This window comes from Cebus imitator, unplaced genomic scaffold (assembly GCF_001604975.1).
Source record: "Cebus imitator isolate Cc_AM_T3 unplaced genomic scaffold, Cebus_imitator-1.0 Scaffold229, whole genome shotgun sequence".
In the NCBI taxonomy this organism is placed as follows: Eukaryota; Metazoa; Chordata; class Mammalia; order Primates; family Cebidae; genus Cebus; species Cebus imitator.
The window spans coordinates 2028127-2040369 of record NW_016107544.1 but is presented as its reverse complement, the minus strand read 5'-3'; the positions used below and the strand labels follow the sequence as shown (position 1 = coordinate 2040369).

Here is a 12243-nt window from a genome sequence, read left to right as displayed (position 1 = left end):
AAAAAAAAAAAAAAAAAAGCGTTCTGGTGTCCCCTTCTCTAAAACAAAAGCAAATCTGACCAATTACATACAAGATAGGCACTAATTTCCAAATGACACTTTCCTAGAAAAATGTCTGCAATCTCTTTCAGCTAACTGGTTGCCATTAGGCTTCCGTTTTTCAGAATACATTAAAAACTGTGTTCAGCCAGGCATGGTGACTCACGCCTGTAATCTCAGCACTTTGGGAGGCTGAGACATGCAGATCACCTGAGGTCAGAAGTTCAAGACCAGCCTGGCCAACATGATGAAATCCCATCTCTAGTAAAAACACAAAACTTAGCTGGGCATGGTGGTGCACGCTGTAGTCCCAGCTACTTTAGAGGCTGGGTCAGGGCTTGAACACGGGAAGCAGAAGATGCAGTCAGCCAAGATCGAGACACTGCACTCCAGCCTGGGCAACAGAGCAAGACCCTGTCACCAAAAAGGAAAATAAAAAAAAAAACAAACCTGTGTCCACTGATGAAACAGCAGTTGACAATCACTATTACAGTTAGTTTACAAGGAGGCAAAGATTAAAAGTGAACCTTTACCAAGTTGAATAGTGATTATGCTAAAATGGTTGGAAACATCATTCTTAACAAAACCTTACATGCACTTAAAATAACGTGCTAGAGCTTAATAGGGGAGTGTTAATTATTTCTGTGTATAGATGGTGGTCAGAAGTTGTTGGGAATGAAAGAGAAGAAGAATGCTCCACAGATGCCATGTTTAAGTGCTTGTAAAATGGTTTGGTGACCACAGCTGCGGACTAGGAGTCAGCAGATTTGAGGTTGTGGTGGCTATTCTTCTATTCTATTGTTATTTACTAAGTCTGTGAATTGAAGCATCTCAAGGAACCTTTCTGAGTCTCCATTTTTTAATCTGTGAAATGGGGATAAGTGTATCTTGTTTCGCTCTTTTTTGGGGGGACAAAGCACTTCAGGACTGTCTCTGCATTTTAAACATAGGATTCTATGATCATGTATGTGACAGGGCTTTGAAAAGTGCAAAGCAAATGTTGTTATAAAACACAAGGTATTAAAAACAATTATTATAATCATCAGTTCTACGAATTTTAAATTTATTTTTGAGACAGGATCTCACTCTGCTGGCGACCAGGCTGGAATGCGGCGGTGCAATCATAGCTCACTGCAACCTTGAACTCCTGGGCTCAAGCAACCTCCTTCTCTCAGCCTCCCAAGCAGCTGAGACTGCAAGCATGTGCCACTGTATCTGGCTAATTTTCAAAATTTTTTTTGTAGAGACAGGGTCTTGCTATGTTGGCCAGGCTGTTCTGGAACTCTTGGCCTCAAGCAGTCCTCACAGCCTGAATTTTCTGAAGAAAGAATCTGGCACCTGTTTTGGGCTAATTAGGACTGGATACCCCAACTTGGTTAGCTGCTGCGTATCTGTGAAAGATGAGCAGGGAACATTCAATCCAGGGAGTGCTTTGGCCATTATGCTTTTTTTTTGAAAAATGTAAGCTCACAAACCTTTTTCCTGGGTTAGGCCCGAGGAAAACTCTAGGTAAACAGTTCTGAAATGAAAGTCTGTGCTTTGTAACAAAACCTATTTGCTTGTTCCATCTCTTAGTTGTTTAATAAACATTTTCAGAGAATCATAAATTATTATACCACGAGCTTTGTTTAGCAATAAAAGGTAATACAGAAGGCAGCACACTGCTGAGCACTGTGGCTCAAGCCTGTAATCTCAGCACTTTGGGAGGCCGAGGCAGGCAGATCATCCGAGGTCAAGAGTTTGAGACCAGCCTGACCAATATGAAGAAAGCCTGTCTCTATTAAAAATTAAAAAATTAGCCGGATATGGCAGCACATGCCTGTAATCCCAGCTACTCGGCAGGCTGAGGCAGGAGAATCGCTTGTGAGCCCAGATTCTACCATTGCACTCCAGCCTGGGCAACAAGAGCAAAGCTCTGCCTAAAAAAAAAAAAAAAAGCAGCATGGTATTTTCCAATTCCGCTTCAGCACCAGAGAGACATCCCACAGCCAGTCAAGTTTTCACCCAAAAAAAATACAAACATGAAAATTTCAACATAATAGAATACATCAAGTGATACCACCTATGGGTACATGCCAAACCTCACAAAGTTGTATGAAAATTGTAAGTGTAAACTTAAAAGAACTGACAGAAATTTTAAAAAAGAAATTAATTAAAAAGAAAAAAACCTGTAAGTGTATATCAAAATACCCTTTTGTTTTTAAAGTAAATAAATTTCTGGGTTTACAAGATTTGGATAAAATGTAACCACTCTGACATCTGATCAATTTCATCAAAAAGAAACTAAACTCAACTTTAAAATCTCTACTATCTCTGGCTGGGTGAGGTAGCTCACTATAGCAACCCCAGTACTTTAGGAGGCTGAGGCGGGAGGATCACTTGAGCCCAGGAGTTCTAAGGTTACACTGAGCTATGATCACACCACTGCACTCCAGCCTGTGTAACAGAGTGAGACTCTGCTGCTAATGTTATATATAATCTTTATTTTATATGGAATGAAATATTTTACCCTAACCCTAGAATCAAAAGACACTCAATAGGTTTTCAGAAACTCAAGGTCCTTGCTTGATTATACTTATAGAGAAAATGGACCAATCATCCAATAGAAACAAAATATTTTATAACTGAAAGTAGCAATTGTTTACTATTTAAAGCAAATCCAAATTAATGCTAATGAATAAATAAATGACTGATATATATATACTTTTTTTTGAAAGTTCAAGTTGGACTTGAACTCTTGAGCTCAAGCAATCCTCCTGTCTCCCCAGTAGCTGGGACTACAGGAACTTCAAACAACTCTTGATTGCATTATATTTCTACTCTTGATTGGATTACATTTCAAGTACATGCTGCAGTACAAACAAGAAAATGTTTAGCGGAAACTGAAGTTTCTAGTATTACTTAGGGACCTCAGCTTTTTACAGGCCAATGGTGGAGCTAAATGGTTACTTTGTTACACAGAATGAGGGTGTGAATCTCTGTCTTAAAGAATAAATTCCTTATCAGCTTCAAGAAGAGTAACATCAGGCACAAAAAGAAAAGAATTAAGTCCAACTGAAGGTACCATAATTAGCAATAACCGTTTTGGTTTCAGGAATTGCAAAGACAGACTGGCCATTACAGGAAGTTGTATTAATGCTGACAATGTTAAATTGTTTACAGAAAGTAGGAAGCTGTGGGATGTTCCTCCCACTGTCACACACACTGTCCTGTCCTACATAACCAGTGTTGCTTATACTTCTTAATAAGTAAATATAAAAAAAAAAATTAGTTAGAAATGACTCCTAGCCATTTTGTTCGTTTTCATCCATATCTCCAATTGTATCATCCAGTCAACCTCTGACTCTCATCTTTTTATTCATCTGAGTTAGCAAAATATCTAGCTATTGTCACATGAGGTTTTCTAAAGACAGGGTAACTGGTAAGTGCAGTGGCAGGCTATATTGAATGTACAGCCAAAGTAAAGTATTTTAGATATTTAATTCAGTACTAAAAGAGGCCACTTCTTACAATATATTATCCTCAATGTGCTAATTTTAATAACTAGAAAGGAATGTGAATCTTAGATTTTTCTTTTCCACAGTAAGCTGTTTAGCTGACCCATAATGGAACTAACCAGAAAAGGAAATGTTTGCCTTTGGGAACTTAGAAAGAAAAACATTCATGTTTACACCCAAAGTTATTACTAACAAATGAGTAGCCGGCTAAAAACCTAAGCTGTGTTATCAACACCCTATCCCTTGTCCTCAAAATTGATTAAAGGGCAGCTGTTCATCTTAAGCAAAATGTTAAGTCATGTAGACCCCTAAAAATGGTTTATTTTAATTTGCATTAATAAGTTTAATAATCAAATCATTAGTTGAAACGAAAAGGCTAATTTTAATTTTAAATATTTTATCTGCTAAACCCTTCAATTTCCTCCGATGTTTTCCTTTTCTTTTCTTTCTTTTTTGGAGACAGAGTCTCACCCTGTCGCCCAGGCTGGAGTGCAATGGCATGATCTCAGCTCACTGCAACCCCCGACTCCTTAGTCCAAGCGATTCTCCTGCCTCAACCTCCCATGTAGCTAGGATTACAGGCACACAACACCACGTCTAATTTTTTTGTATCTTTAGGAGAGACAGGGTTTCACCATGTTGGCCAGACTGGTCTCGAACTCCTGACCTCCCGATCTGCCTGCTTTGACCAGGTTGAACTCTGTATTGGAGGCACTGGCGAGCCACCAAAGCTTTCTGAGCAAACCCAAGCTATGTTTGAACAAGACTGCCTTTGAGTCCAACCAAGAGTTACCAAGACAGTAACACAGAGGAAAGGAGGGAATGAATGCAAGAGACATTACAGAGGTAGAAACATCAGAACTTGGAGAGCTGCTGCTTGGAGATGAAGTCGATGGAACTGATGATGAGTCTGAGGAAAATTTTAAGTAAGCCAAGTGCTTTCTCAGTGCCTGACACTATGCCAAGCACCACAGCACATCCAAGAATTTAAGAGTCATTCAGTCAACATAATAATGGAGCATCTATATGTGCCAAGTGCTATTAACAATCCTGAAGCCAGGTACAGTGGCTCATGCCTGTAATCCCAACACTTTGGGAATTGTTTGAGAGGCAGGAGGACTGTTTGAGATCAGAAGGCTAAGACCAGCAAGTGGCAACATAGTAAGATCCCATTTCTACAAAATTTTTTTTAAAAAATTAGCTGGGTATGGTGGCACACAACTGTAGTCCTAGCTACTTGGGGAGACTGAGGCTGGAGAATCACTTGAGCATAGGAGTTGAGGCTACAGTGAGCTACAATCACAACAGTACACTCCAGCCTGGGCAACAGAGTGAGACCTTGTCTCTTGCACAGACTTGGGAAAAAAGAATCTCTGTCCTCCAGAAGTTTAAAATTAGATCTTGCTCTGTTCCTCTTTTCTTGTCTCTAGTTTTCATCATGGAAAAAAGTTATTTCTGGAACTTATCTCTCCTCACCTTTGAGGACTTCTTTGCTCCTTAAGCATCAGCTGGCTCAAGTGAGCAACAAGCAGGTCCTCATCCTGAGTTCCTATCTGTTCTTAATCACAAAGATGGACTTAGGCATGCTTTCTCAATGATGATGACATGACAGTCCCAATGTGAGATGGTTAGATGTGAATTTCAAAATTAAAAAGCTGTCCATGAAACCCAACTTTAATTAAATGGACTTAGGGCAAATATGCAACTTTCAGGTATACAGTTCTTTGTTTATTCATTTAATCCATATGCACGGAATGCTTATTATAGATGAATGTTTATTACAGATAAATGTTTCTTCTCTGACCTGGAAGGATGAATAGAGCCTGAGAAAACTGAGTTGAAAGTGTGTGGTTTACTGAGAAAATGAAGAAAGGAGAATAAGCAGCACTTAAAGACAGGAGGTAGACGGCCAGGCACGGTGGCTCACACCCATTATCCCAGCATTTTGGGAGGCTGAGGCAGGCGGATCACCTGAGGTTGGGAGTTTAAGACCAGCCTGATCCACATGGAGAAGCCCTGCCTCTACTAAAAATACAAAATTAGCTGGGCGTGGTGGTACATGCCTGTAATCTAAGCAACTCGGGAGGCTGAGGCAGGAGAATCGCTTGAACCCAGGAGGCAGAGGTTGTTGGTGAGCCAAGATCACGCCACTGCACTCCAGCTTGGGCAGTTTCCAGTTTTTGGCGAAACTCCATCTCAAAAACAACAACAACAAAAAACAGGAGGCATGGTGATGGGCAATGGGAAGGGGTATACGGAAGAACTCATGCAAGCAAATCTACCAAAAATAAAGTAACAAACGCTGATCAAAGGACAAAAACTAACCAGAAATCTGGCAATTGGATAGAGGTCATCCGTCAAGTTAAATTCATAATTTTCAACATGTAATACTGCCAGCTACTCAATTTTAACAATAACATGAGACAGTCTCTGCCTTTCAGAAAAAAACATATTACTTGAAAAGACAAAATACAAACATGATAGAAGAGAACTATACAAGACAGTAAATAATCAAATGCTAGTTGAGTAACAGAAGCCATAATTCAGACATAGTAAAGATTAAGGTGTCAGTTTTATAAAAAGCTATCATGAACACGTTCCTAGAACTTTTAAAAGGCAAGACTGCTTCTAAGTACAAATAATAACAGCAAGGACTGCTGGTTGTACATCATTTTGTAACCACACCCATTAATGTGGATTAATGCTGGTGATATCATCAAATACTTCCTAAGCAGTTTAACTCTTAACTGTCATTTCATTTTAATCATATTAGAGTAAAACACTTCAGATCTGAACTACCTCCAAACTGCACATAGTCTAGATTTCTATCACTGCTGGAATCTTTCTGGTCTTTGGCAAATGAAATCCAATACAATCACAGCATTCACAGCTAAATTACAAAATACTTGATTAAAAATCTGCTTCAACTGTTATTTCAGCATTTTTAACCTAGATTGGATACTTTTTTTTCCAAACCTGTCTTCAATGCTGTGTAACATCTACAAAGTGGGGTTTTTCGTTTGTTTGTTTGTTTGTTTGTTTGTTTTTTGAGAGGGAGTCTTGCTCTGTAGCCAGGCTGGAGCACAGTGGCGCTATCTTGGCTCACTGCAACCTCTACCTCTTGGGTTCAAGTGATTCTTCTACCTCAGCCTCCTGAGTAGCTGGAACTACAGGTGCGTGCCACCATGCCCAGCTAATTTTTGTATTTTTAGTAGAGATGTGGTTTCACCATGTTGGCCAGGATGGTCTCAATCTCTTGCCCTCATGATTGGCCTGCCTCGGTCTACCAAAGTGCTGAGATTACAGGTGTGAGCCACCGTGCCAGGCCAGCTACTAAGTATTTTATGAGTAGTCTTGTTTAAGAAAAAAAGGGGGAAAACTCCTAGCTGGGTGGCTCAGGCCTGTAATCCCAGCACTTTGGGAGGGAGAGGAGGGCCGATCAGCTGGGGTTAGGAGTTTGAGAGCAGCCTGGCCAACATGGCAAAACCTTCCATCTCTACTAAAACTACAAAAACCAGCTGGGCGTGGCCACGCATGCTTGTAGTCCCAGCTACTCAGGAGGCTGAGGCAGGAGAACTGCTTGAACCCAGCAGGAGGAGGTTGTAGTGAGCTGAGATGGCGCCAATGCACTCCAGCCTGGGTGACAGAGAGAGACTCCATCTCAAAAAAAGGAAAAAGAGAAAAAAAAAATAAATGTAAAATAAATTCTGGGGGCTTCCCATGTGAAACAAAGATACAAAAAGTAAGATTATTTTGTTTTTTTTAAGGAGGAACGTTTAATAAAATGGGCCTAGTTGCCTTAAACACACACACACATGCCAATATACAAAAAGCACATTACTATGCTTTTTTAATATACATTAAGAATTTTAATCTTTGTATATTAAATTAACCTGTATCACAAAATGAATGTCTCTAAAGTCTAAATAGCGTATTTGAACAACTATGTTCAGTTACTGAACTCTTACTCCAGAGTAAAAGGTTGTTTTTTTTAGAAGGATGAACACAGATGCCATAACTGGGAGGAAAATATTTTCAAAAAGAGAACCAAATTAGAAAAAAGTACCTAGGGAAATCATTATGACCTTACTTTCAAAAAGGAAAAGTGACCAATTAAATATAGTAAATAAATACAATCCAAATCTACGGAGTTTACCTTATTTTTATCTCGCTTAGTAAAAAGCTCATCTACATAGCAATCCAAATTTCTGAGGCTACAAGTCAGGTGCGGTGGCTCACAACTATAATGCCAGCACCTTCGGAGGCCAAGGTGGGCATATCACCTGAGGTCAGGAATTTGAAACCAGCCTGGCCCACATGGCAAAAACTGCCTCACTTGAACCCAAGAGGCAGAGGCTGCAACGAGCCGAGATCACACCACTGCACTCCAGCCTGGGCAACAGAGTGAGACTCCATCTCATCTCCCCAAAAACAAAAACCAAAAAAATCAAATTTCTGAGGCTACAATTTTGAATAGATACATTATATTACGCAAGTTAGTGAAAAAAGTGTGCTAAAATCAGATACAGGTTGAGTATTCCTTATCCGAATGCCTGGGACCAGAAGTGTTTTGAATTTTGAATTTTTTTAGATTTTTGAAATATTTGCACACACATAACGAGGTATGTTGGGAGGGAGACCCAAGTCTAAACCAGAAATTCATTTATGTTTCATATATACCTTAAGACAAGTAGGCCGAAGGTAACTGTATACTCCATTTTTACAAGTAGTTATTATAGACTAGGACACATTAGGTTTTCCCTTAGCCTCTCAGACTGTTCTTCCATCTCATATACTTTTCGATTTGGGAGCATTTCGAATTTTCAGATTAGGGATGTGCAACCTGTATTACTAAATGTTGTTAAAATAAAACCACACATTTTAAAAGAGCAAATCTCTTACCAGTTGAAATTCTCGACGCCGGTCATAGGCATTCTGTATGCCACTGTCTGCCCATAATGCTCTTATAGCAGGAAGATATTGTAAGAAAACCCTTGTTTCCACCATTCCTTGGGCTGCCATGGGGGCCCGGGTATCAAATGACATCATCTTGTCTCCGTGGAGTTGGTTTGTGTTATCTCCCCAGGGAATATGAAGCTTTTCTCGAGCATCTACCAGCACCCTCATACCTTTGTTTAAAAAGAAGAAAATGTATGGGAAGAAGTCATTAGATATTATCATAAGTTTTTATTCCAGTATTATTTCCTTATACTTCTGAATCAATCCAGACATGCCTTCTCCAAAAATGGAGACCAACATCAAAAACTTCTCAGAGCTTAAAAAAATAACAAGTCGCTCACTGTCTTAAAATTAGAGCCTTGGAAAGCAAATACTATTAGCACAATTGCTCTTTCTGAAGGACTTTTAACATGTTCCAATTTATAAAATAACTTCTGGGGTAAAGGTAGTCGAAAAAGAACCAAACTCAAGAAGGAAAAAGAACTTAGGCTGCATAGACCACTGTCCAAGCATGGAAGAAAATAGATACAACCAAGATTTTATGAACTTAAAAGATGTTCACTTATGAAACACTAAGAACCAAGTATTATAGCTCCATGTTCTGTTATCTCCTTCGGCACCCTAACCCAACATTGAGTCTTCTAGGAACATTCAAAATTTAAAAACTTCTACCAGCCCAAGCTTCAAATCAGTTTAACTCACAGGACAGCCTTCAATTTCCCTAAAAGGAAGATCAACTGCAAAATAATACAAAATCAAACTCCAGCTCACAGAGGTTAGTTCAAGCTTGCTTTTTCTATCACTGATCTATTATTTTCATTACCTTTGATCCATCTGAACAGTCACTTGGCTACTAGGAAGTCATCTGCTTGAATAACTGAAAAACTGGTGTTTTTTAGTTTTTTGTTTTTCTTTTTTTCTTTTCTTTTTTTTTTAAGATGGGGTTTCACCATGATGGCTAGGCTGGTCTTGAACTTCTGACCTCAGGTGATCCACCCACCTCGGCCTCCCAAAGTGCTAGTTTTTTGTTTTTTAATAGGGATGAGGTCTGGCTATGTTGCCCAGGCTGGTCTGGAACTCCTGGGCTCAAGCCATCCTCCCACTCTGGCCTCGGTGCTAGGACTGCAGGAGGGAACCACCACGCCCAGCCTGAAAAAGCTGTTTTATTGTCAACTTTGTCAACTCAAAAACACTAGATTCCTGATGACTTACTTCATCTCATAATCAATGCTCAAAGTAGATCACACTTAACAACTCAGTGTACATTAAGAAGGAGGTGTTTACCTGGCTTATAATCAGTTAACAAGTTGATGCTATTCATTAACATAATTCCTTAAGTTCAGCTGCATCAGGATACAAAGGTACCTTCGATTAAGGACTAAGGCAGAGTCTGCAGCCTTGAAAGAGACCTTAATTAGTTTTGTACTAAACATTATAGCAGGGTAAATACAATTGTTCTTTATAGTTTAACTGCAGAGGCACTAGGGCTAGAACTGGCTGTGGTCCGTGAGCCGCTGGCCTAGAGATTCTAGTCATTACTCCACAATGCCTGCCTCTTCAGGCAGTTTTCCTTTACCCAAACGCTGGGAGAGGCGGGGTGGGAGTGACATGAAGAAGTCCTTATGTACTTCCTGAACAAAAATCCCACTTAAAAAAAAACCTGCAATCTGTAGCAAGCTCCTAAACTGCTCCCTAGATAAAATAAAATCCAGATGCACGTGAAATATCAGGCTCTGCACCTGAATTTTGCCAAAATGCCTTTTCTATAGAACTTACACAGAAAAATGAGTGTTATCTTTCAAACGACAAAATAAAAACTATCTTTTCGATTCTTTTGAATGCCCAGAAATAACTTGTTTATTTTTCCACTTAAAAACAAAATTTAATATTAAAACTACTGTCAATAAAGAGCTGCACCAACTACCTAACTCCACACTCATTCATTGTCTCCATCTGTACAGGATCCACATGACTTTTAAGCTAGTCTTCTTACAACTACAACATTTCATCTAAACAGAAGTAGTGGCACTCCCTTCCCGCCAGCCCCCAGCTACTTAGCGAAAAGGAGAGTGGAGCGTGCTGCACAGCGATTATAGGCAAACATCCTACCTGACAGTGACACTGGGGCGAAAAAGGACAGATGCTACTTTTTTAGACTAACCGTATGGGTCTACTCTCTCCTGATTCCAATACAGTCAACCTGACACTCGCAAGTTTCATACTCTTGCCCAAAAGGAGGCTGTCGCCCTACGCCCTTGACAAGAAGGCAAAAAGTTCCCTTACTGCGACGGTTCCAGAACTTGGAGGCGGTCAAGGAAGCAGGGAGTTGGGAGCGCATGCGACCCCGTGTGACTCGGGTCACTCAGTCGGGATAGCGAGGTTCGGCCCACATCGCCCGAGCCGGGAATGGGGGTGCAGGGGCTGGGGCTGCTCTAGGGTCTTCCTCCCTCATCCGCAGCGGGAAGGACAGGAGAGGTTTCCCATACCCCGAAGCACCCAGTTCGCCTCACTTCCCTCACGCAGGGAGCGAGACCAGGGGCGCGGTGGGGGGTGAGGGAATGGCCGTGACGCCCACCGGGGAGACGAGAGGGAGAACGGGGCGCCCCCGAGCATCATCTCGCCTGAGGGGCGGGGGCGCCCCGGGCAGGCAGGGCCGGTGCCCGGGGCGCGCCCCCTTCCCGCCAGCACGCCCGCCGGGCCCCGTCCTCCGCCAGCGACGGAGCGGACGAGGGCGGTGCCCGGCCCCGCGCCCGCCGCCGCCCCAGCCCCCCGACCCCCAAGCCCGAGGCCCTCATTCCCGGCCCGGCACCTTTGATCACGTTGCTGTAGATGGTGGGGCGGAACTCCTCGCGCGCGCGCTGGTCGAAGTCCTGCCCGTGGATGATCCGCATCTGCTTCAGGAAGGTGGACTTGCCGCTCTCGCCCGCGCCCAGCAGCAGGATCTTCACCAGCCGCTTCACGTAGGTCTTCTCCCGGGACAGGCATTTGTCGATCTCCTTGGACTTGCGTTGCTGCTCGGCCTCGCTGCTCGTCAGCAGGCAGCCGGGGAAGCACACGGACAGCACGGACCGCGACGGCAGGAAGTCCGCCATCTTGCCGCCGCCGCCGCCGCCGCCTCGGCGGGCCCCTCCGGCTCCCTCCACCTCCTCCTCGGGCGGCGGGCGGCTCCGGCACCGCGGCTCGAGGGCGGGGAGCGCTGCGGCGGCCCGAGCGCGCCCAGGGAGGGAGGGAACCAGCGAACTGACTCGCAGGGCGGGCCGGGCAGGGCGGGCCAGGAGAGCGGGGGAGGGAGGGAAGGAGGGCGGACCCGGCCCGGGAGGGGCGGTGGCCCCGGTGCGTGCGCGCTCCCGCTGCTTGCCGGGGGCGCGCGCGCACGCCGCGGTCGCTCCCTCGCCTCCCGCCGTGGGCGGCGAGTCACGCGCTCGCTGTGTCGCTCAGGTGCCCGCACTCGCGGCCGCGGCCGGGCGCGCGCTGAGAAGGCCGGGGAGCCGCGGTCACGTGGGCCGGGCGGGGGAGTCTAACTTTCTGTTTCCCTTTCGTGGTCTGCGCCCACTTGTGGGCAGAAGGGCTCCTTCCCCTGGGCCTTGAGGCCGGAGACCAGGTCCCCGACGCGGCTCCTTGGGCTCCCACTTAGCCGCCCTTTCTCCCGCATGCGCCTGCTGCCCGCTGCCACCGCCCACCGGACTTTTCGAGGCCACGGACTCAAAAGTTATTCGAACAGAACAGCCAGCATAAGCCTGGCAGGTCT

At 43.6% G+C, this 12243-nt stretch overlaps 1 protein-coding gene across 3 annotated transcripts in view; it reads right to left on the bottom strand.

The window, feature by feature from the left end:
* The window catches only part of GNA13 (G protein subunit alpha 13), a 48389-nt gene extending 36514 nt beyond the window's left edge, over positions 1–11875 (bottom strand). Inside the window, exons 1-2 of one of the 3 annotated variants that reach the window (XM_017497335.1) lie at positions 11305–11875; positions 8439–8665 (exon numbers count right to left, since the gene is read on the bottom strand). In XM_017497335.1, the coding sequence (XP_017352824.1) occupies positions 8439–8665; positions 11305–11587 (510 nt within the window). In that variant the 5' untranslated portion in view covers positions 11588–11875. Of the gene's footprint in view, positions 1–8438; positions 8666–9779; positions 10751–10778; positions 11198–11304 lie in introns of those variants that run through there. The other 2 variants (XM_017497336.2, XM_017497337.2) reach the window with 2 other exon arrangements.
* Between the last annotated feature and the right edge of the window lie 368 nt (positions 11876–12243).